Genomic DNA, 26322 nt, shown 5'->3' with positions numbered 1-26322 from the left:
AATGTGACTTGAAGTTGTCCCTGTAGGAAAGTGCATTTTCCCAAAAACAATTAGTCCAATAGAGAATAGAACACCCCACATAAAGAGGCAAACAAATTAGAGCTAAAAATAATTTCAGGTGCATTTTGCCAAGAATTCAAAAGACCATTCATTCAATCCACATTCACTGAGTCCCCTTTATATATCTACCACCATGCTGGAAGCACAGATGAATGAAGGGCTATCTCTCCAACTCTGTTCACTTAAAAAAGGAGCCAACCTAAATTAGTAGGGGCTATTGAAAGGACCAGGGTACAAAGATGTGCTAAGCAATGATGAGAAAACAGAATTATTTCTCTCGTTGTTTTTCCAACAGACAAGGCTTCTAAAGAGACCAGCCATCTTATTCTCTTTTGAAGCAAACAAGCTGGAAGTCCTGGATCAAATGTCAGCAAATCCATGGATGTACTAAGACCCACAAACAATGAATTGGTGAGGTCACTCTGGAGTTTTGAAGAGATGACAAGCAAAATACCATCCTGGAAATGTCAGCCAAAACACGTCTCCTATGGTTTCACTCGGCTGCCAGACCAGGAGAGCCCAGGTCCACTTCCTTAGTGTAGCCCTGGTGACCTACTGCCATGGTCACACCCAGCTCCATTTTTACTAGGACTGGGACATCACAGAACATCTTCTCATCTGTCTCTTCACTTGGAAATTGGTGTGTTAATAGTCCCTACTCACTAAGGCAGAAATGATATCATGAATGTTCAGCACTTAAAAGAGTACTTGCCTATGTGGCAAATGCTCAACAAATGTTAGTAATTATCAGTGGAGCCTGGGGCTCATTAACACATTGAGAATCACGGTGGCGTGGCCCATGAAGGAGGAAGCTTTGGAGGGAAATCATGTAGACTTTCCTAACTCTTCCAAGGGGGCTATGCCACAGGTCAGCCACCCGGAAGATTACATCGCAGTATTTGGGGAGCTCTTCTATAGCCCAGGTTTCAACAGGGCCTTAAGTATATTCTCTTGATTACCTGCCATGGTGGTACATCTGCTCCCTAGATACTGATTTTTGGAAAAAAGATAAAAGCTGTTTTCAGCTGAGGCTGGAGAATGAAATAGGAAATCAAGATGAGTAGTATCATCTGTTTAAAAGTGGATGATGATGATCACATAAGGAAACCAGTTCTCTTTAGTGGTCCCAGAGAGCCTGGGTATCACTAAGATCTGACCCCTCCTAGGCACCTGCCTGGCTGGTGCAACACTGCCACCTGGTGAAGCCAAAGAGAACTACAGGGCAGTTCTTAGAAGGCCAATAAATCCCAAAAAGCACCAAGCAGAGGCCAGAGCTCTTTGGACAGCAGTGTCCTGAAGCTGGGCAGCACTACCGAGATGCCCTATTCCCCTCTTTCACCAAGTGTTCCCCTGAAGTTAAATTAATGCAATCTACTCAGCTAAATCTAAGTCTTTTCCAGGAAATTAGCATTTCCTTCCATTCCTTTTTCTTTTTAAGCCCAGAGACATGAATGATACACACACACACACACACACACACACACACTTTAGACAATTTTATATACATACATCTTAACTACATTTTTAAAATAAGATTTTATTTATTTATTCATGAGAAACACAGAGAGAGAGGCAGAGACACAGGCAGAGGGAGAATCAGGCTCCATGGAAGGAGCCCGATGTGGGACTCGATCCCGGGACTCCAGGATCACGCCCTGGACAGAAGACAGGTGCTAAAACGCTGAGCTAAGCAGGTGTCCTTTAACTACCTTTTAAAAAAGATTTTATTTATTTATTCATGAGAGACACAGAGAGAGAGGCAGAGACACCTGAGCCACCCGAGTGCCCCTAGCTGTACCATTTTGATAAACAGATACGCATGTGTGCAATCCATACCCCAGTTGAGGTAAGGAGTGTTTTCATCACCCTAGAAAATTTCCCTGCCCCTCCCCGGCAGTCCTCCTCTAAGAGGCAGTGACTCTTCTAATTTGTCACTTAAGATCGGTTTTATATTTTCTAGAGTTCCAAGTATCACGTATACAGAATCACGTATCTGTACTGTAGTGTTCTGACTTCTTTCATTCCACATGATGTTTTTGAAATTCATCCATACATCAGGAGCTTGTTCTGCTTATTGTGGAGTAGTAGGCCATTGTGTGATTATGCCATACCTTGTCTTTCTCTTAAGCTGCTGACAGACATCTGGGCTGTTTCCAGTGTTGGCTACAAGAATAGTACTATGTATTAGGAAAATTCTGTGTAAGTGTTTTTGTGAACAAATATTTTCATATCTTGGGCAAATATTCAGGAGTCAGCTTTCTGGGTCAATGGGTAGGTGTATGTTTATCTTTAGAAGCAACTGCCAAATTACTTTGCAATGCGGTGGTAGAATTTTTCCCTTCCTGCCTGCAGTGTTTCATTTCTAAAGTTCGGAGGAGTCCAATTCTACATGAGCAGCAAAACAGGAGAATAAACCTTCATATAAACTATTATGTCAGCATTAGTTTCCATAAAACTAATACCACATATTAGGGGTGCCTGGGTGGCTCAGTTGGTTAGGCTTCCAACTCTTGATTTCAGCTCAGGTCGTGATCTCAGGGTCGTGAGATCGAGCCCATTACCTGCATCTGAGCTAAGCATGGAGTCTGCTTAAGATTCTCTCTCTCTCTCCCCCTCCCTCTGCCCCTTCCCCCCCTTTGCACCATACAAGCACTCCCTCTCTTTCTCTCTCTCTCAAAAAAGGACATACTCAAAGGAAAGGATGGAGGGGCCAGCATGAAGGGCCCCCACTTTCTCCCTTTCATCATCACAAAATGACGGGAGATCAAATTCTCAGTACAGATATCTAACAAAGGACTTGTGCCAAGAACATATCAAGAACTCCCACAAATGAATCAAAAAGAATCCTTTTAAATGGATAAAAGACTTAACTAGTCACTTTTTAAAAGGATATTCAAATATCACCTAGCATTCCAAAGAGTGATCAATATCATTAGTTAACAGAAAAATGAAAATTAAAACCACCACGAGAGATTACTATACATGAACCAGGCAGTTAAAATCTAAAAGACTAAAGTTACAAGGCATTGAAAACTGGAACTCTCATACTTTGCTGATAGAGGTGTAAATTGCTAAAGTCTTGGAAACCTTTTGACATTATCTTCTAAACAGATGTGTGTTCCATGACCCAGGAATATATATATTCTGAGAAAAACATATGCCTACCAGGAATGTGCATAACAGTTATAATAGCCCCAAACTGGAAACAACTCAAATATCCATCAACAGTAGGATGGATAAACAAGCTGCCGTATATTCATACAGTGGAATACTATACCATCAGCGAAAAAGGACAAATTACTGACACGCACAAGATGATTGAATTACACAAAATGGGGAGTGAGGAAGGCAGATCAAAAAAAGTACATACTCTATGAATTTTTAAAATGATGATCAAGAATGGGTAAAACTAGTTAAAGAAAATAGAAACCAAAACAGTACTTACCTTGGGGGACAGGAAGGTGAGAGACTGGGAAGATAAGGTGGGGTGGGGTAGATTGACTGGAAAGAGACAAGGAGGAGTCTTTGGGATAATGGAAACGTTCTGTATCCTGACCTAAAGCTTGTTGGTGGTTAGTGGGTCTGTGCATATGTAAAAATTCATCAGATTGCATATTGAAGATTTATACACTTTAGGAATGTTTAACCTCAATTAAAATAAAATTAGAAAAAGAAGTCTATGAACCCATAGTGATACCACAAAAACAGAGTGGGAGATGGTGATGGAAAGCTCTTCTTTTTGCCAGCTACTTGATGTAGAAGGAATGGTAGGATTATAAAAATACTATTTTGTAAGCACTAATAATTGATTCAGGCATGGATCATCAAGGAGTCCAAAAACACTGGGTGAAGGTTGTTGTTGGGAAACTAAGTATTCATAGATAATTTATTAAGTCCAAAAGAAGAGACTATTAATTACAATGAAGGAATTTGCACTGCATCGGATGTAAACAACGTAATCAAATTAAGCATTAGGAATAACAGTACAAAATGGCATCTTGAGTCTCTTGGTGTGACTTGAGCATTACACAATGTCTATGTAGATTTCTTGCCAAATATGCTTAATATGAATCTAATCATGCGAAAGTAATAAAAAAAAAACACAGATTGTGGGACATTTGACAAAAACAACTGGCCTGGGCTTCTCAAAATGTTACTGGTATGAAAGAGAGGTAGAAAGACCATCCCGAAGAAGACTAAAGAGGCAGGACAAACGTGCAACATGCCAACATTGATTGGAAACTGGGCAGTGGGGCTGTAAATGACATTTTGGAATAAGTGTGGGTAAGTTAAAACTGGCTGTATGTTAGATGATATTATTGAATATTATTGAATAAATGTTATATTCCTTGAATGATGGCATTGTGCTTATGTTGGAGAATGTACTTGCTCATACAGGGTGAGCAAGTACAAGCTGTTAGATACTCTTACAAAACATATGATATCAAGGTGAAACACCACAATGTGGGCAATTTAGTTTCAAACAGTTTAGCAAAGGAAAATGTATACAGACAAAGATAAAGCAAGTGCCTTAGAGGAAAAGAAAAAGGAGAAGGAAGGGAGGGAGGCAGGATCCTGAGCTCCCTTCCTGCTGTATCAGTTATTGTGGCAACAATTGTCTCATTGTAAAATTAATCAAGTTAATAAAATACTGCCATTTCTTTAAAAAAAAAATGCACACACATTTTATTTATTTGAGAGAGAGCCAGAGAGTATGAGCGAGCAGGAGGGAGAGTCAAAGGACAGGGAGAGAATCCCCAAGCAGACTCTCGGCTGAACGTGGAGCCCAATGTAGGGCTCAAGCTCACCATCCTGACATCCTGACCTGAGCTGAAACCAAGAGTTGGATGCTTAACTGACTGAGCCACCCACTTCCCCTTAAAATACTTCAATTTCTAGACAAAAGAAATCAGAAATCTCCTGTCTTGCATGCCAATCTTGACAACCTGGAGCTTGGGATTCCAGAGCCACTGGAGGCCGGAGGCAAGGACTTGGCCCAGAGCAGGGTGGTTAGTTCAGTCCAGGACACCACATATGATTGAGACCCTTCATGAAAAGGGGGCAGAAAATAAATCTAACCACCAAAAAGGGGAGTTCACAGGGACACTTATCTGAGCACTCCCCATACTTGGTGATGGAAGTTGGGGGATAGGGTAATTTCCCCCCAGTAAATCATAATTACAGACTTATCCCAGGAGGGTTTGGCATTTTAGGTAGTATTTCCTGCATGGTCCAGGAAATCTCTGTTGACAAAAGAGTTGCTCAATTCTTTTCTGGAGAAACACCCTACAATACATTTTTCAATATTCCCACATAGTGAGGTCAGTAAAATTTAAGCTCATAACTCATGGTTATGAAACCATGAAAAACCAAGCCAGATTAAAGTAGAACAGTATCTTTAAAGTTCTGAGAGAAAAATAACAGCTAGTCTAGAACTCTTTACCTGGTGAAAATATACATCAGGGATTAGGGAAAAATAAAAGACACCAGTCAACAAAAACTGACATTTTGCAATCAGCAGATCCTCACCAGAGTAACCTCTAAAAGATGTCATTCAGGAAGAAAGGAAGTGCCTCCAGAAGGAAGGTCTTCTGGAATGCAAGAATAGAGATAAACATGTGGGTTAATCTAAAAAATGACAATGTTAGCGCTTTACAATACTTAAGGTGGGGGGAGGGGGAGGGAGTGTGATGTATGTATTCCAAACGCTGACCCAGTTCTTTGCCCCTCCCTGTGTCCACACCCTCTGTGATGTGATTGTACAGCTCCTTTAATGCAGAGGTGGAGTCTCTTTCCCCACCTCCTGAATCAAGGCTGGCCTTGTGACGTGCTTCGGCTGATGGAATGTGATGAAAGTCTGGGTGCACTAGTTTTGAGCTGAGGCTTCAAATGGCCTTGCATGCTTTCTTCTCTCGGACCTCTGCCACCAGGAGAGCATGTCTGAGCTAGTGCACTGGAAGAGCAAAGAGAAGAGCAGAGCCATCCCATTCAAGGCCATCCTCTCCCAGCTAGACACAGCCAAACCTCCTGACTATAGACACAAGACCGATCCCGGCTGAGATCAGATCAGTAGCACCATCTAGCTGACCTGCAGATTCATGAGGAATCATATATAGCTGTTGTTTTAAACCACTAAATTTTAGGGGTGCCTGGGTGGCTGTTAAGTGTCTTCTACTCACGTCATGATCTCAAGGTCCTGGGGTCCTGAGCCTCACATGGAGACCTGCATTCAGGGAGGAATCTGCTTCTCCCTCTCCCTCTGCACCACCCCCCAGTCCTGCCCCACTCATGCGCGCTCTCTCTCTCTCAAATAAATAAATAAAATCTTAAAAAGAAATCCACTAAATTTTAGACTGGTGTGCAATCCAGCAATAACTAGCCGATACAGTAGTGATTGCAGTTAAAACATTCTAAAGTCTTTAATGTCTTTGTAGGAACAATAATGAAATTGATTAATTTTAGAGTTTCAGTGAAACATATTTTTATATAATTTAGCTTGTTAAAATGTTACCAATAACCATGAAAAAAATAGAAAGAGTATATACATTTCAAACCTATAAAGGAAAAAATAAAACTTATTAATCAATCTGAAAGAAAACAAGAAAGAAGAGGGGAAAGGCAAATAGAAGTATAAGACTAACTGGTAAAAATGTATTAGTGCGATGGTTAATTTTATGCATCAATTTGACAGGGTCAAGAATGTCCAAATATCTAGTTAAAAATTATTTCTGGGTCTGTGAAGGTGTTTTCCAGAAAAGATTGAATTGAGGGACTGAGAAAATCAGAGTGCCCTCCTCAGTGTGGGTGGGCATCACCCAATATGCTATGGATTTAAATAGAGCAAAAAGGCAAAGGGTTGAATTGGGTCTCCCTGCCTTACTGCTGAGCTCAGACATTGGTCTTCTGCCCTAGGTGTTCTTGGTTCTCAGGCTTTTGGACCTGGGGTGGAATTACACTACCAGCTTTTCTGGGTCCCCAGCTTGTAGACAACAGGGTCATGGTACTTTAGTCTCTATAAATGTATGTATATATGAGTCCATCTCTTATAATAAATATCATTGTTTATCCAATAGAATATATATATATATTCCTATCAGTTGTGTGTTTCTGGAGAACCCTAATAAACTCTTCCAGAAGTGGGAAAAACCACTAAATTAGATGATCTGAAGGATGCAAGGGTTCTTTGACATTAGAAAATCCACATTAAGAGATTAAACAAAACCATAAGATCATCTCAAGATGCAGATTTTACTTCTGTCCAAGAAAACTTATTTAAAAAAAAATACAAAAAGACACATTCCATTATATTCACCATTTTTATTGGACTACACCATCATAAAGCATACATGATGAACAGCTCATAAAGGACTATATCAACAATACTTAATAGTTATATAGCACTTGATAGTTTGCAAACCACTTTGCATCCATTATCTACATAATCTAGCCACTCTGAAGGAGGTATTACACTTAAAAATATATATATAAATGAGGAAATGGATTTAAAAGGATGAAGTGATTTGTCCCAAATCCCAATTATTTTCATTCTTTATTTTATTGGTTCTCTATGATATCCTGTGTTATACATGAAATTAAAATAAACATATCTAAATATAGATAATACATAATAGAAAAAAAGCACACACCAAAACCCTGAATTCAGTTCTCCAGTGGTTTTCACATGCTCTTGGAACAAAGACAGATGTAAATTTAAAATTTAAATTTAAAAATTAAAATTAAAATTTTAAATTTAAAAATTAAAAAAATTAACACTATAGTTTATATGTTTATATTCTTAATCACATCTATCTTTCCTGCTGAAATTTGTAATCTACAATTAAATACTGGCATTTCCTCAACTTAAACACTATAGTTCCTTGAAAGCTAGATGAACCTTGCAGCCTGGTAGTTTCTACCTACCAACTTGGCAACTTAAATTTGAGGAACATGTGAGCATTCCTCTTGGTACTTAATCCTAACTGGTTGCAAATGACCTATGTATGCCACAAAACTTTGACAACTTGACCTGCTATTTTGGTGTCAAATGAAAGGATGTCATGGGAAATATGTAGTAGTGCTTTTCCCTATTTCTCAAAGTACAGCTAAAAATTATGGACATTCTGTATAAAACAACATAAGATTCTGAAAGGTGGAGAGAGTACAGACTGGCTGGGGACCTCAGGACCTGAAGAACAACACAGCACGGAGTTCCTTGTGTTTCCTTTTGCCTCATCTATCCCAGACTGGATTCTGAAGAAGCTAGCAACTGAGAAATGCCAATGGGCTCAGACCAAACAAAACAAAAAAGGCCCAAGAAAGTCTATTCTTTTTGGACAAAGAATGAGGAAAGAAGTGGCCTAGCAAGACAGAAAATTTTTAGACAATACCCAACCTACTCCAGTCAAAGACCAAGTGGGGAGCCTACATTCTACGCTCACCAGTCCATAATGAGGCTCCGCAGTGCTCCACACCCACACCACAGCGGCATCAGAGAGGGTCAAGTCAGGGACAGAATTTTCCAAACCAACTCTTTCCCCATCCCACGTTGGCAGTATCATTGGAGACCATGTGGAGAGTAGGCTTCCAATCCTACCCAGGGACATCTCTCTCCTTCCTTGATGGTGTGATGTCAGTAGAGACCTGGTGAGGAATTGTAACTCCCACCTGTAACTCCTTCCTGGCAGTAGTGAGGACCTTTATCCAGGTGTTGGTTGAGGCCAATGATGAACTTGCACTTCCAACACCAACTTACAGCAATAAGCAGTATCCCCTCAATCCTTTCTCCACAGAACAGTATTAGAGGAGGCCTGCCACACAGAAGCTTTAATTGGACACAGAATCTCATAACATTAATACTCAAAATGCTCAGATTTCAACTGAAAATCACCATCACAAACCGAACCAGGAAAATCTCAACCTGAATGAGAAAACCTATGGAGGCCAACACTGAAATGACACAGATGTTAGAATTAACTGATAAAGATTTTAAAATAGCCATCATAAAAATGCCTCAATGAGCAATGACAAACATGCTTGACGCAAATTTTAAAAATAGTTCCAGTAAATAGAATACAGAGAACCAAATGCAACTGAAAATATAACTGAAATAAAACCCGATGGAGTCAACATCAGAATGGAAGGGGCAAAGGAAAGAGTCAGTGAAGTTGAAGACAGAACAATATAAAATACCCAACTTTGAGTGACAGAGAGAAAATTACCATGGATGGAATTGTGTCAACCATCTCCTAACCACTGCCAATTCATGTTGGAAGCCCTTACCATCTTGGGGAAGCCCCAGTAGTTCAGCTGTTTAGCGCCACCTTCAGTCTAGGTAGGGCCTGATCCTGGAGACCCGGGATCGAGTCCCACATTGGGTTGGTTCCCTGCATGGAGCCTGCTTCTCCCTCTGCCTGTGTCTCTGCCTCTCTATCTCTCATGAATAAATAAATAAAATATTAAAAAGGAAAGGAAGCCCTAACCATCATGACTGTATTTAGTGAGAGGGATTTTAGAAGGTAATTAAGGTTTAATGAGGTCATAAGTATTGGGTCTTAAGCTGATAGGATTGGTAGCCTTGTAAGAAGAGGAAGAGAGAATTCTCTCCACACACATGCACTGAGGACGGATTGTGAGGACACAGCAAGAACGTGGCCATCTACAAGCAGGAAGAGAATCCTCTTACCAGAAACCAAGACAGCTAGCACCTTGATCTTGGCCTTCCCAGCCTCTAGAATGGTGAGCAATTAACTTCTGTTGTTTCAGTCCCCCAGTCTATAGTATTTTGTTATGGTGCCTTCAAGCAGATGAACAGATTCTGGTACCTAGAAGGGCGTTGCTCTAACCAATACCTAAAATTGTGGAAGAACCTTTTGGGTAGAGGCTGGCAGACTTTTGAGGTGCATGCTATAAATACAGATGTCAAAGACCATTCTGATGAGTTCTCAGACAGAAATGAGGAACATGTTTGGAAACTGGAAGGAAGGCAACCCTGTTGTAAAGTGGCAAAGAACTTGGCTGAATGGTGTTCTAGTGTTTTGTGGAAGGTAGAACTTGTGAGCAAAGAAACTGTGGACATTTAACATGGGAGATTTCCAACCAAAGTGATGAAGGTGCAGCTTGGGCCCTCCTTACTGCTTATAACAAAATGAGAGAGGTGATAGAGAAATTGAAGAAGGAATTGTTAAGAAAAAAAAACAAACATAACCCAGAACTTGGGAGATTTGGAAAATTCTGTCCACCCATATTGCAAAGTATGAGAAAGCTTGTTCTATAAAGAACACTAAAGGTGTGGCTTAACCACCACCTGAAAAAGAGATCATGGATGTGACTCATGGGTATGATTAAGTTCAGCCATCTCCACAGAAGCCAGGAATAAAAATGGGATTACACCAGCAGAAACATGCCAGTGGGGACTCAAGGGACAGAAAAACGAAACAAATGGAGGAAGACTGTCAGACTTCTTATATCCTACAGGACTGTACAATAAAGCTACTCAGATACAAATGTGCTCTATGCTTCAACAAAGTCAATGTCAATGTCAGGATCATCAGGCTGCCTCCTGTTTCAAAAGGTGGGGATATCACCTCAGTTTCAATAGGCTGGTTGACCTCTATCCAAAGTTCTGGAGGCAGGGCTGCCCAGCAGAGCCTTGGTGGTGAGATTGCTGTACCAGTGGGTCGAAAAGGTGACATCACTGCCTCAGTGGGTCTGTAATGTGGGGCATCAAGCCAAACAGAATCATTCTCAAGACTTAAGATTTAATGGAATTTGTCTTGCTGGGTTTTGGACTTGCTTGAGACCCCTCACTCCTTCTTTCCTCTTTCTCCCTTTTGGAATAAGAGTATCTATCAAATGCCTGTCCCACAGTCATATTATGGAAGCATATAACTTATCTGGTTTCACAGGTTCACAGCTGAACAAGAATTTTGCCTCAGGATAAATTCTACCTCAAGCCTCATTCATATCTGATTTATGTGATATTTAGGTAAGACTTCAGACTCAATGCTGGGATGAGTTCAGATTTGAGGGGTTGTTGGGATGGACCAAATGGGTTTTGCATGAACATGAATTTGGGAGAGTCAGGGGCAGAACGCTATGGGCTGAACTGTGTGCCCCCCAAAATTCATATGTTGAAGTGCTCTCAATGTGATTGTATTTGGACACAGGGCTTCACAAAGGGAATTAAGGTTAAATGAGATCATGAGGGTGGGGTCCTACCAGATAGGACTGGCAGCTTTATAGGAAATAGAAGAGAGAGCTCTTTCCACATGCAAACACCAAAAAAAAAAAAAAAAAAAAAAAAAGGCCAGGAGGACATAGCAAGAAGGTGGCCTTTTGCAACCCAGGAAGGGCACCCTCACCAGAGGCCAAAGCTGACATCTTGATCTTAAACTTCTATGCCCCTAAAATTGGGAGAAATTATTTTTTGTTTGAGCCACCCATTCTACATTATTTTGTTACGATAGCCTGAGCAGATTGAGATAAAAAAATAATATATACTAGAAAAAAATAGAAGCAGCGAGCCTCAAGAATTACATTCAAAGATCTAACATGTGTGTCATCAAAGTCCTGGAAGGAAAGGAGTGAGGGCTGGAGAATATGTTCAAAGAAATAATGGCTAAAAATTGCCCAAATATGGCAAAACACATAAACCTACAGATTGAAGAAGCTGAGAAAACAGGATAAACTCAAAGAAATCCATATCCAGACACATCGTCAAACTTGTGAAAACTAAAAACACGATCCACAAAATGTGTGCAACAACAACCTTCAAAGTCTCAATGAAAAAAATATATATATACAAGGCTGTCATGTGCCTCTACCCAAGAGAAAGATGGTGAAAAGTAAGTATTTCAAAGTCTTTTCACATCTTTCACAATCCAATGTGTGGTGTCAACTCAGGTCTACAACTTAATTTTACTGTGGCTATGAATAAATCTAAGTACAAACTATATACGATTTGAGGTAAAAATCTTTATAAATAAGCACATTTTCAGGTAACCTAGCTTAAAATGAGACTGAGAACATCAAAGGTCTCTTCTATGTGTTCTCTTTGTAGGCTGTCAGTCTTGACCCCTGGAGTTAAACAGGATTCTTAGCAGGCTGGGAATCAGTAAGCAAGGTCTCCAAGACAAAAAGTGCAGAAGCAGACTGCCAGGCCAACATTCCTTGGCTTCAGGGTGGAGACTTTGTACCTGACCAACTAAAAAGTCTACTATTTTCCCTAGTTGGGAGCACTCATTTGAGCAGTTATCTCAATCAACATCTCTTGAGTTCACTCTCCCAGTTCTTTTTCTTGGTCCTTTCCACCTTTCTCCTAAGCATCTTGGACTTAAGACTAAGGACACCTTCCCTTCCACCTCCACTCCCAACCCTGGACAAACTCATCATGAATTCTCAATCTTTTATTTCTGCCTCTGCAATTTCCCTCAAGAACCCCTCATTTCTTTCAAGCTTCATTTCCTTAGCATTAAGAGACTACCCAACCCAGACAAGATGTCTTCTTTCCATCATCACACACCCTATTTCTCTCACAAGGATTTGGAAGCTTTCATATACTTTAGGGTGCTGGAAATAATCTTCCTCTTTCCCCAGGGAAATTCAAAGTCCTCTGCTGCACTGAAAAAATGTAAAACCCCTCCTTCACATTCTAAGTAAGCTATGTCTTGTATCAGCAATGACTTCTCAACTAATATCTTTTTTAGTAACACATTCTGAAATTCTTTTGTAGCCCTCACACGCTTAGTGATTGTTAAATAAATATGTTCTGAATGTACCACATTTACATAGCCTTTATCCAGTATGAATTCTCTTTTGCTGGCCAAATGCTGAATGCTCACTAAAGGCTTTTCCGTATTCTTTGGTTTTCCCTCCAGCATGAGTTTTCTGATGTTGAGAAAGGGATGAACTCTGGCTGAAAGCTTTTCCACATTCCTTACACTTATAGGGCTTTTCTCCAGTGTGAGTTTTCTGATGCTTTGTAAGAGATGAGCTCTGGCTGAAAGCTTTTCCACAGTCCTTACACTTGTATGGTTTCTCTCCAGTGTGTGTTCTCTGATGACGAATAAGGGCTGAGCGGTCACTGAAGGCTTTGGCACAATCATTGCATTTATAGGGTTTCTCCCCAGTGTGAGTTCTCTGGTGTTGAGTCAGGGCTGAACAGTAGCCAAAGGCTTTCCCACACTCATTACACTCATAAGGCCTCTCCCCAGTATGAGTTCTCTGGTGCTGAATAAGGCCTGATCGATCACTAAAGGCTTTCCCACATTCATTACACTTATAAGGTTTCTCTCCAGTGTGAATGACCTGATGCTGGGTAAGGAATGTGCTTTGGCTAAAGGCCTTCCCACATTCATTACACTCATAAGGTTTCTCTCCAGTATGAATTCGCTGATGTTGAGTGAGGTATGAGCTCTGATTAAAGGCCTTCCCACATTCATTGCATTCATAGGGCTTCTCTCCAGTATGGATGATATGATGCCGAATAAGGGCAGAGCGGTGACTGAAGGCTTTTCCACATTCATGACATTCGTAGGGTTTCTCTCCGGTATGAATTCTCTGGTGTAGAGTAAGATGTATGCTCTGGCTAAAAGCTTTACCACATTCGTTACATTCGTAGGGCTTTTCTCCTGTGTGAATTCTCTGATGCAAGACAAAAGCAGAGTAGTAACTAAAGGCTTTCTCACACTCATTACATTTCCAAGGTTTCTTCTCTGCACAAATTTTCTCGTGCTTCATTAGATCTGAATTTTGTTTTAAGTTCTTTTTAAACAAATCGCAGTTATGTAGTCTCTCTCCTTGCTGCTGAGTAAGTAATGACCTCTGACTAAAACTTCTCCCAAATTCATCACACTGGTAACTTCTCTCCCTAGAAGATTTCTTCTGAGTGACAACCTCCTGTATTAAATGCTTTTCATGGTTTTCCTGCTGACTCTCTAAAGAATCCTCACATTCACTGGAACTTTCCTTTGGAAATCTTTCTATTAACACCGCAGGGGCTGATTCTTCTTCAGAAATATCCTGCTCTGGAGTTAGCTCTTGGCTTTCTGGTCTTGTCTCCCAGTCTGAAAGAAACAAAAGTACACATGTATCATGTCCTACATGGGAAAGAAAAATAATTGCTGTGGTAAGAAAATAATGAAAACCAAACAAATAAAAAATGCTTATAAGGAACACAGGAACTTGAAAGCTCTCAAAAACAGCTTTGCAATCTTGAGAGAACTTGAGAAAAGAAAGATGAGTTGGCAAAGAAGTGCAACTGCACAAAAGGGAAAGAGTGAGCAGGCACTCAACACTCTTCTATGCAGGAGGGTAGGAGATGAGGAAGAATAACAGAGAATAAGACTAAGCAGAGGTCATGAGGGAAAATGGCAGATGAGATTTAAAAACCTGCCGAGGAGGTCGCGGTGGAGCCGGGGAAAAAATAAATAAATAAATAAATAAAATAAAATAAAAACCTGCCGAGACAGAAAAAGGTAGCCTTTCAGGGATGGCCCACTCTTGCCCCCTCACTGGAGCCTCTGCACTTCAGGTCTTGAGAATGACCACTGTTAGTTGACCTCCTTGCCATCAGTCTTTCCCTATCTCAGGGTTTCCCAATCACTGCTAACAGACTCACCTTCAAAACCATCACTCTTAAATGAAAATCTCTGTTGGTTCCATTGTCTCAAGATGAGACACAGATTCTTTTTTTTTTTTTTTTAATTTATTCATGAGAAACACAGAGAGAGGCAGAGACATGAGAAGCAGGCTCCATGCAAGGCGCCTGATGAGAGATTCAATCCCAGGACTCTGGGATCATGACCTGTGCTGAAGGCAGATGCACAACCACTGAGCCACCCAGGCATCTCGAGACACGTATTCTCTAAGCTAGTATTCAGAGTAGAGCAGATCAGAAAATTCACATTATCATAAAGTTTAGTGATTAAGAAGCTTTGTGAGTGAGTAATCTGGGTAGCTCAGTCAGTTAAGCATCTGACTCTTGCTTTTGGCTCAGGTCATGGTCTCAGGGTTGTTGAGACTGAGCTCCAGGCTCTCAAGCTCTGTACTCTGATTGAGTACATTGGTCTGAGCATGGAGTCTGCTTGGGATTCTCTCTCCCTCTCCTCTGCCCCTTGAACTTCTGCCCTCTCTCTCTCTCTCAAATAAATAAATCTTTAAAAAGGATAAAAAATAAAATATAAAAAAAGGAAGCAACTGATCACCTCTGATTCCCCCATACCTAACAAACTTTAAAGAGTTAAACAGAACGAAGTTTTAAAACAAAAGAGCAGCATATAGGGAGAAGAAGGTCAAGTCCCTATATGCTCAGATTGGTTCCCAACCTGTCAGGATACCTGTCCTAAATCCTAGGTTTCCTAGTGAGAATTTTGGGAGAAAAGCTAAAAATGCTAAAAAATGTTTAAATATTTCCAAACTTAAACATTCTTTAATACCCATTCCAGGAGCACCTGGGTAGCTCAGTCAGTTAAGTGTCTGTCTTCAGCTCATGTCATGATCCCAGGGTCCTGGGATGGAGCCCCACATTGGGTTCCCTGCTTAGCAAGGAGTCTGCTTGTCCCTCTCCCTCTACCCTTCACCCTCACTCATGCTTTTTCTCTCTCAAATATATAAAAGCTTAATAAAAAATCATCCATTCTAACCATGACTCTACATGAAATAAATCAGTACAATATAACGTTCTCAACTACCTATCATAATCAGGGAAGTGCCTCAGATTTTAAAGGGGAAATGGGTAGAAAGAAGTTAAAGGCAAAAGATTTTCAGCTAAGGGGAATGGAGGAATTAAATTCCCCAAAATTCATGGAAAACACACAGTTAATGAAGGAAAGTAAGAGACTACCTATCTGGTGTTAAGGGTTCAAGCTGGAGAATAAAGTGAAGTGGTTAGGCAGGTAGTAACAAAAGCCTTGAAAGCAGGGAGAGGACTACAGACTGGCAGAGTGGGGAATCTAGTAGTGGTATGCTGCCTCATTTAGACAACGTTAAGACTAAGGAAAGTATAATTAGCAGGTAGTCTAACCAGTTTGATAGAAATGATCAGGTCAAATTTATAATATCTTTCAAAAGAAGTTACCAGGACCTAATCAATAGTTACCACTTGCTTAGCATTTGGCCAGATACCATTCTAAGCATTTCTCTCGGATTATTTAATTTGATCTTCACAGCAACCCTATGAGTTAAGTGCTATCATTATCCCCATTTTACAGTTGGGGAATTTAAGTCACAGAGAGGAACATTCACTGGTTAAAGCTCACAGAGCTAGGATGTAGTTGAGATTGGCTTTGAACACAGACTGGTTCCAAAGTCTGCATTCAACCACTATTCTATGCTACCTCTGCTTAGATAAAGAGGAAGGCAGGGGAAACTCAGAGACCAATTTTTAGTCATTGGTCTGAGACAAAAAGTCACATTATCCTACGGAGATAAAATAACATATATGAAAAAGCCTGGTTTTAGAGCCTAACACCCAAGCATATTATTAACAAATACTGAAATGTTGACTTCATTTTACCTTATTTGGAAAAAAGAACTGGTTTGAAAGGGTAGAAAGTATTTACTTTCTAAAAAAATTTTTTTAAAGTATGAATTTATAACAGATAATCATCCACAGAGCTGGAGTGTGACACGGGAGAAAGGGACTTCACTTTAAATTTTCCATAGGTCTCGTGAAATCTGGAAAGGCTCCTCCACAAGCACTTCAAAGATGTTTTGACCCATTTGATGCCCACTGACCACCTGGGTTTTATATCATCTCACCTGAATGAGTTGCTTTTGAGACTTCTCTCTGTAGTTCCTCCCCACACTCCAACTTAGAGATTACATCAGGCTTGGAAATTGGAAGCCCTGTTCATGGGAAAAGAAAAATTAGTTTGGTAAAGAGCTTATTCAGGGTTATTTCCTTGGTCATTAGGGAAGACAGTATAAGAGAAAGAAAGAGAGAGGTCGATTCTAGATTTCTCCCTCAGAAGTGCTCAGAAGCAGGTAGGAACATAGATATGGGGTCTATTTGAGCAGAATAACTAAGTCACTTGTTTATTACCTCTCTCTATTTAAACAATAAGCATCCATTTCTCAAGAGGTGTCTTCACTAGAACTTTGTCTCAACATCCTTAGTCAGGGAGTAGAGAAGAAGGATGTTGCCGCCTAGAAAAATACACTCAAAAGGTGTCTGATTCTAACTCTGGGAGAGTTAGGTATTTATCCAGAAACAAAAGTAGACATTGCCTGTCTCAGGACTTACAAAGTGATTAAGAATCTTTGATTCTCAGAGCTCCCAGGAACTGAGAAAGCAAAAGTATCACACTGGGTAAGTTCAAAGGGGGGGAGGAAGCCATCCTTACCCAGCAAGACCAGATTCCTATGCTTCTTAGGCACATCTCCCTGAGGAGGGTTCAGCTGCCCCCACTGGGTGAGAGCCTCAGCCATGTCCCTGATCACCAATGACTCCTGAAAAACCAAACACACCAGTGCTCACCAAGGGATCTGCCAGGAGCCTCTGAGAAGGACTCAAACTGAGAGCATAAGAGAAGGAAGACAGGAAGGACAGGAGGACATTAGACAAAATGACCTCTACCGTCCCTTCCAACAGTAAGATTCTCTGGCATATCTGTAGCCAGACTCGCTTCTTGCCTCCATGCATGAGAACTGCATGTAACCTGCAAGTAGGAAGGAACCTTCACTATAAAACATGAAGGTACCAAGTTACTAGTTTATATATTAATAAATTAAATTATAGAACTACAAAAATACTTACCTTTTAGACACGGGGAAGGGAGAAAATATAATTATGAACTATTTTCTTTGTGGTATGGTTTTAAAATATAAGGAGTTCAAGAAATAGGAAATATTTTTCTCTCTAGTATTCCTTTGAGAATAAAAGCAGTTCCATATAAATGAAAAATTAAGATGTTTGCTGTACATGTCACCAAATGTAGATTTATTTATAAAACAGTATCTCAAGCCCAAATTATAAAAGTTCCCAGAGTGTTCTTGCTATTTCTCATAATGGCCCTGATCAGCCTGACACCGACCCCTCTCTTCACCTGCTGTTCCCTCTCCTCTCTACCCTATACCATACACTCTTCCTTCCACATTCCCTGCGTTCCAACGGGTGGCTGCCTTTCTGCTGCTTGAAGTTTGTGCCACATTCCCTTTTACCCCTTTATACATGCTGCTTTCTGTTCCTGAATGCTCTCCCCTTGCCCCATCCTTTTAGCTTTTTTAATCTGACTCACACTTCAGATCTCAGCTCAGGTGTTACCTCCTCAGGAAAGCCTTTCCTGGCTCTCTGAGTTATAGCACCATGTTCCATTTCTCTTGGGTTGTGCATACACTGAAGGGACTTTGTGATTAATGCCCGTCTCTCCTATTATATGGTAAGCATCATGAGAGCAGAGGCTAGGTCTAATTCTGCTCACTGAAGCAACCCTAGTTATCTGGCACAGAGCAGGAACACTGTTAAGTATTTCTCAAACAGATGAATGAACATGAGAAAAAGAATTAGTAGGAATAAGTTTAAACAGGGTGTCCTGTAAAAGTGTGCATGAGAATAGATGTGGGGAAGGGAAGAGAAGGCTATTAGTTATTGCAGGGGTACAAGCCTAACCTGGGTCTATGTGACAGGTACAAAGTTCAGATTATCTACTAAAATGCAGGGCAAGGGAGCAGAGTGGGTAATGCTCCTCTGAATCTGTAGCTGAATCTAATTACTGCTGATAAGACAGATGTCTAGCTGATAAGACAGATGTCTAACAATTTTTCTAATTCTATACAAAAAAAGTACTGTACAACATTAATTGTGATACATTAAAACAGACCAATCCCCAAGATGCTAGCAAATAAACAGTCTAGTTTCTCTTTGAGCCTCCACTTTTGCCATTGCTCCCTGAACATACGTATGAATATCCTGGGTCATTCTATTTGTAGTCAGCATTCTAGTGTTTATGATACAGCCCTCCAAATGGTAAAACAATTCACATAATAAAATAAAGTTAAGAGAACTACTTACTTGGAAAATTCCCTGCTCAAAATAATTAAATCTTTATTTTTTTATGTTGGATCTTTTATTAATTTAAATTCAATTAGTTAACATATAATATATTATTAGTTCAGAGGTAGAGTTTAGGGAGTCATTAGCCTTATACAACACCCAGTACTCATTATATCACATGCCCTCCTTAATGTCCATCACCCCGTTACTCCATCCTCCTCTCCTCCAGCAACCCTCAGTTTGTTTCCTAGGATTAAGAGTCTCTTACAGTTTGTCTCCCTCTCTAATTTTGTATTGTTTTATTTTTCCCTCCCTTCCCCTATGCTCCTGTTTTGTATCTTAAATTCCACATACGTTAACACTTCATTTTAATACTTGAAGTATGAAATCACTACCCTTTTTATTTAAGTTCATGGTCCCTTAAGACCATATGCCTCAGGAGTAATCAACACAGCAATGCAGTATGTACAGTCTCCTCTCTTTACAAATAATGCTTTTAGTAACAGACTGGCAGTTCCTTTCAGACTTTAGTTCCCTGAGAAAACCTCAGCAGTCAAACTTGTTTATGGAGCTGCTGCTCAGTGTGCATGTGCTAGGCCTGGAAGACACAGAAAGACCAACCAGAAACTGTCCAGTGGAGGCTACTGACTTTCTCTCCCCTTTCCTCTGAAAGAGATCTACAACTTCCAATCAGAACCCCCAGCGTTTCAGACCTATGCACTGTGAGGCAGGTCTGAAGGTGTCAAATAGTCCCAGTGCCTTTACTAGAGAGTCTGCCATTCCCCTAGAGTCTAAGGACAGATCCTACAGAAGCATCTTGACTAATTTCCCTTCAATCAGAGAGAGGAATTTTTCATCTTGCTGGGCCTCTACACTTCCCTGGGGCTTTATTTACCTTTGGAATACGACCTTGTGTAGGTTTTCCTGCACTCTGGCTACAACACACCTAAGGTTCCCTTACCACATTCCAGCTCGCCCTACAGTGACACACATACCCCTTGAAGACCTCCAACTTGCTTTTTGCCAAAAACTAAGTTTCTCTCTCTTAGAATAATCCTGTATTCTATTCTCTAATTATCTATTCTCTCTTACTTTCCAAAGTACAGCTTTTATCCCAGTATTTTTTTCCCCAAATACTCTAGAGGATAGAAAGCCTTTTCCAAGGCCTTTTCTTTTTTTTTTTTTAAGATTTTATTTATTTATTCATGAGAGACACGGGGGGGGGGGGGGCAAAGACACAAGCAGAGGGAGGAGCAGGTTCCATGCAGGGAGCCTGACATGGGACTTGATCCCGAGTCTCCAGGATTATGCCCTGGACTGAAGGTGGTGCTAAACCACTGAGCCACCGGGGCTGCCCTCCAAGGCCTTTTATGACTTGTCTGTACCAGTTATTTCTGCATCTTTATATATATATATATATCTTCTTGCTGATTAACTATTCTCCTTATCTCTATCTTATTTCTTCAGTAAATTCTGTGAGGCAGGGAAACTGGCTTTTATTATGTTGCATCTGACTATGAGACCAATGACAGCACTGAAGAGCTAGTAAGAGTGAATTGAGCACTAAGTGAATCCAAAGTAATATTGGAGGGAAATTTCTGTAAGGAGCATTTACTGTCAGTTCATCACTCATCATTTTATCAGTGGTCTAGGAATCAGAGCTGAGCAACTCATAACTACGGAAGAAACCGAATTTCTGTTCTGAGAACAAAAAGGAAACAAAGAAGAAATTAAACTTACCTGGGGTGTGGGGGTCAGCAGCACAGTGGTCATGCCATTTTCTTTTGGGTTTCCAGCATAGAGACGGTCTGAGTCCTCAGAAAGTAACCCTACAAGTGGAGACAGGAGCCATGATGATTACTCTTGCCTTGCAGTAAACTTGCAGAAACTGCCATACACAGCTACTTGTCACCTAAGAAAAGTCAACACAGGAAATCAGGGGACAATCCCACAACATCCCTGAATCAAGACAAGTATGATCGTTGCCTCCCATTCCTCCTATCCTCCTCTGCCCTTAAACTCTAGTAGGACTCTGCTACGAAAATCTGGGCACATAAATACATATTTCTATCTCTCATCTGAGTGAGAGTCAAAGTAATATTCAAAGTGTCTCTGTGTGTCCATCTGTGCCTCACGTAATGATTCATTCTTGTTCTATTCCACGCTCACAGGATGAAAGAAGACTAGTTAAATTCTTTTTGAACACCGGCTTTTCATATACAATACTCCATTCTTAGAAAAGCGATGGGTCTTATAGGGAAAAAACTCCAGAATTCTAAACAAATTGTGACTTCTGGAATCCTCACTTTCCCCACCTGCCAAATGGGTATAGCAATCTCCTTCCACCACGTGACGGGGTTCTGTGCAGACAAAACGAAGTCATTATCAAAAGCCTAATTGCTGGATTTGGTGATTTTGGGGGGCAAGGGAGGCATACATCATCCTAAAGACCAGCAGGGCTGTACCTCAAAATCCCAACCTGAGACCAACCAGTTAGAAAGGGCTGTCGTCTCACAGAGACGTGATGCTTCTCCTTCCAGAGCCTGCCCCAGCCAGAGGGCAGCCTTTCCCTTTTTTCTCTCCAGCAGGTTCTGCGGCCGCATCCCTCCGAAATTCTCACCTCTGCCCCCAGGCTCCATGGCGACTCCCTCCCCCGGCCCGCGCGGGTGACGACTGCCGCGCGAGAAGGGTGCAGCGAACGCGCGCGGAACCCCGGGGGTCCACCGCTCGGCTGCACGCGGGAGGCCCGGGAACGCGCGCGCGACCCTCGTAGAGCAGCCTGGCGCCACCCGGGGGTCCTCCCGCCGCCCTTCTTCCGGCCGCTCAGACTTGGAAGGACCCGCGCCCAGCCCTCCTCGACACGGGGCTCGACCTCCCGCACGACGCGCAGCAAGCGCCGGCCTGGCGACAAAGGTACCTAGGAGTCAGCCGGGCCAAGTTGCGCCGGCCCGAACTCGAGGCTGAACTACAGCTCCCAGAACCCTCCGCGGGGCGCGGCTCACGTCACCGGACGCCGCTTCCCAGAGGACTCCGCGGGACGCTGGCCAGGTGGCCCTCCCCACCCGGGGCTGACGATCCCGCGACGCCGCCCGGTTACTGGGTCTTCAAGAGCGTTGAGCCCCTCAGAACACCCCTTGCGGGTTGCTCGAAAGGCCGCCCCTTCCTCGATGCCGACGCTGGGCCCGGCCCAGAAGATGTACGCGGCCGCGCTAAACTCCGACTCGCCTGGGACATTCACTGCCCTGAGGCTGACGGGCCGGGGGCTGGGCGGCACCCCCCACCTACCCAGGATGCCCTCCTTACCTGCGGTGCTCCCTCGGAGGGGAGGCGCCTGCATCCCAAAGGATGCTCACCCCGCCCCCATCGCTTCCCTTCTGCGCCTTCCATTGTGGCGGGGACAGAGGTTATAGTAGTTTTCCAGGCTGCATCTCAGAAAAATGAAAAGTGGAATCTCAGTCCTGGACATCACCTCAACCCAGACACAGGTCCCCAAGAAGTTATTAGTTAATAACTGGTACCGCTGACCTCAAGGCGACTGGAACATGAAAGTCTCCCAAGGCTCCAGAGAAGTTCGAGGAGCTGCCAGCTGGGATTGGGTGTATCTTCAGGATGGTGCACGTTCTCAAGAATCTTCCCTCAATAAAATAGCCAGTTTTGTCTCTAGTTCAAATTCCCAAGAAAGAAAGTCAAGTTAGCCTAACTGCCCCTGTTTGGGTATAAGTCACAATGTCCATTTGTCCTTTCTCTAATAGCATTTTCAACTTTTAGGTAGACCTAAACCTTCCTAGAGTAAAGCTTACATTTCTTATGAGCCCTACCTCTGGCCAGAGAAATGAGAGTAAAGTGATTCTTAAAAGGGACAAGGAAGGCTCCTCCATGCTGGCCAGAACACAACTTTTCATGAACTACATGGGTAAGGTTAACAACCAAGGAATGACAAACCAAAATCGTAGAAGGAACTGAGCCCCTGACAATTTGGTGGAACAGAGCTTGAGCTTTAATGTGAGAGATGTAGACTTCTATTTTATATAAGTTACTATTACACTGGGTTTCTGCTATACAGATAGTTACACTTATTTCCTAACTGGTTTATAAGGTTGGCTGCTTTTGGTCCGATTAGCTAGGGCTGAGAGGAGAAAGGGGATGTAATAGAGAACACAGCCATACCAGCTCAAAGGACAGGTGGGAGGAGCCTCCCCCCCCCCACCTCCTCCCCTCCATTAGCAAGAGCCACGGAGTAGGTAGTTTATTTGAAAAACTTGCATATGAAAGGCACCACCAGGTGTGCCTGGTGGCTCAGTGGGTTAAGAGTCTGCCTTTGGCTCAGGTCATGATTTCAAGTTCCTGGGATCCAGCCCCACATCAAGCTCCCCACTCAGAAGGGAGTCTGCTTCTTCTCCCTCTGCCTCCTCCCCCTGTTCATGCTCTGTCTCTCTCTCAAATAAATTTAAAACAAAGGCACCACTAGTTGACTTGTCTGAACACGTGGGAATACCTTCCTTTTGTTAACCAACCCCATCACAGAAATCCTCCTTCTTTTGTTATCAAACCAATGGTCAGTTCTGTCTTGCTCTCACTTTACCTATCACCAGCAGTTAATAAAACTGACTACTCCCTCCTCCTGGAAAAACTGTTTTTCCTCCTGGTCATTCCCAGCCTCTACTCTCTTCTCCCCAGCTTCTAACCTAGTGATTCTCAAACTACCAATAATCAGAATCACCTGGAAGGCTTCTTAAAACACAGTGTTGAATTCCACCCTTATTTAGGATTCTGCGGTGGGACCTGAGAATTTCCATCTCTAACAAGTTCCCAAGGGATACTGAAGCTGTTCAATTGGGAATCAACTAAATGTTGGAATGTCCTGTGCTTCAATCCTCGGGCCACTCTTCTTTTTCTGTGAACACTTCTTAAAATATTGTTCAGTCTAGATGTTCTAAATAGCATCCAAATGTGATCAACTCCAAATATGTATCTCTAACATGGGCTTCTTCTCTGAACTTGAGCTCTCTCCTCAACCTCTTTACTTGGATGTTTAATAAGTATCTCCTATATTGGATGTTTATTTTTTTTTAATTTTTTATTTATGATAGTCACAGAGAGAGAGAGAGAGATGCAGAGACACAGGCGGAGGGAGAAGCAGGCTCCATGCACCGGGAGCCTGATGTGGGATTCGATCCCGGGTCTCCAGGATTGCGCCCTGGGCCAAAGGCAGGCGCCAAACCGCTGCGCCACCCAGGGATCCCTATATTGGATGTTTAAAACTGAAATTTTGATGCCCTTCCTTCCCCAGTGCCATAATTCTTTATCCTGCAGTTTTCCCTACTTCAGTAAATGGCAGATCATCCTTCTGGTTGCTCAAACACCTTGGAGTCATCATTCTTCTCTTTATCTTGCAACTCACATCTAGTTCCTCTACAAATCCTGCTGGCTGTACTTTCAAAATATATGCAAAATCTGACCACGTCTCACCACCTCTACTGCTGCCTCCCTGGTCTAAGCACCCAACCTCTCTTTCCGGATCACTGCAAATGCCTGCTAATGGGTCTCACTCCTACTCTTGCCCTGTACATCCTATCCGCACTATCCACACACACACAAACTCTCTGATCTCGTCTTCTACCACTTTCCCTTCATTTGTTCTACTGCAGCCACACTGGCCTGTCATTTTTCAATAGAAAGAAGCATGCTTCCAAAATGGAGCCTCTGTGCTTGTTCCTCTGGCTACCCAGACATCCTGGGTAGATACCCTCCAGGTATCCACATGGCTTGCTCTTGGACTTCCTCGAAACCTTTCTTTGTGAAGCCTTTGCTGACCACTTAATTTTTTTCCATAGCACTTATCTCTAACATATCATTAATTTTGCTTATTGGGTGTCTCCAACACATATACACCACAGATTAAGCTCTATGGGAGGAGTATCCTAGAGTATTTACTGCTACTTAGATGATCAATAATTGAGTATACTCTTCTCTAGTAGAGAAGATGTAAATGCCTAAAACTAATATTGCTCTAATTGCTTTTCTCGGTTTTCATTTGTGTGCTTTTGGAAAACCTGGACTTCCTTCATAACCCTACGTTTATTTACAGAGGCTCTACTTTAGAAATAATGTAGCCCTGAACACTACCAGCACATAAATTGGTGTTCCACAGTAGAGTGGAGTTGGAGCCCTTTAAGATAAAAATCCACTGGTCCCCAATGAGTCCCCATTGTCTCTTAAGGGTTTTCCTAAATTTAGTGAGGGTTTCTGTTTCCTTCTAGTCTGTCTTCGTGTTTGCCACAACATCCCACCAAGAAAGCATCTTTAGGGATGCCTGGGTGGCTCAGCGGTATAGTACCTGCCTTCTGCCCAGGACGTGATCCAGGAGTCCCAGAATCAAGTCCCACATTGGGCTCCCTGCATGGAACCTGCTTCTCCCTCTGCCTGTGTCTCTGCCCCTCTCTCTGTGTGTCTCTCATGAATAAATAAATAAAATCTTAAAAAAAAAAAAAAAAAGGAAAGTGTCTTTGCATTCCTAAAGAAGCTACAGTGCCTTGAAAGGCCATTTACTTTGAGGCTGAAGTTGATAGGTGGAGAGATAAACAAGGAATCTGTTAGTCATCATGGAAGAAAGCAAAACTGAAAATGTGAAGGTAGGATTTGGATGGCAAACACATGGAGGTCTCAAGGACATGAGATTCAACAGAAGAGAGAGGTGCTACAGGTCTCAAATAGGGAGAAAGGAAGGCATACTTGAGACAGGCAATCAAACTTGGAGTGAAATAAACAGCAAAGGCAATAAATTGGGCATGAGTATATGCCTAGTCAAGTCATGTTTTACCTTTGGGCCTCTGCACATACCCTTAGTGCTTTGTTCCACCTCAGCTGCCTGAACCTATGAACCCATTCACATTTGACTGCACCATCTTCAATCAAAGCTGAGCAGTTAACTGCCTGGGAGGGGCAGTCTCTCCCCCTTGCTTGCCACAGGCCAAACAACTGCACAGCTCAAGTTTCTGGTTCCTTGCACCACTTCCAGGCTTGCTGAAGTGTCACACAATGGGCTATGGGATTTGGCTTCCCTAAATGGCTGGATGAAGCAACCTGAAACAGGAGGAACTTGATTAGATAAATTCCTTCTGCTTCTCTTTGTCCATCAACTCTAATAGGAATTTCATTTGGCTGTGAATACAGTGATTAAATATATAAGGGTTTATTCTCTCATGCAAGATCAGAAATAGGCAGTCCAGAGCTGGTGTGGAATCTCCATAAGATCATCAAGGAATCAGAGG

General features: G+C 42.0%; 1 protein-coding gene across 2 annotated transcripts; it reads right to left on the bottom strand.

The window, feature by feature from the left end:
* Positions 1-11831: 11831 nt before the first annotated feature.
* Positions 11832-22492, bottom strand: LOC121491189 (zinc finger protein 501-like). 2 transcript variants are annotated; one of them, XM_041755741.1, is made up of 5 exons: positions 22355-22492; positions 20792-20880; positions 17403-17508; positions 16819-16905; positions 11832-14123 (listed from the first exon to the last, which is right to left on the bottom strand). In XM_041755741.1, exons 1-5 carry the CDS (start codon positions 22386-22388, stop codon positions 12853-12855), a joined length of 1587 nt encoding a protein of 528 aa, XP_041611675.1. In that variant the 5' UTR covers positions 22389-22492; the 3' UTR covers positions 11832-12852. The 2 variants fall into 2 exon arrangements, with proteins under 2 accessions (XP_041611675.1, XP_041611676.1); XM_041755742.1 differs by lacking the exon at positions 22355-22492 and adding an exon at positions 21672-22319.
* Between the last annotated feature and the right edge of the window lie 3830 nt (positions 22493-26322).

Source organism: Vulpes lagopus, chromosome 5 (genome assembly GCF_018345385.1).
Source record: "Vulpes lagopus strain Blue_001 chromosome 5, ASM1834538v1, whole genome shotgun sequence".
Lineage (NCBI taxonomy): Eukaryota > Metazoa > Chordata > Mammalia > Carnivora > Canidae > Vulpes > Vulpes lagopus.
The sequence above is the reverse complement of the archived record's forward strand: the minus strand, read 5'-3'. Positions and strand labels throughout refer to the sequence as shown.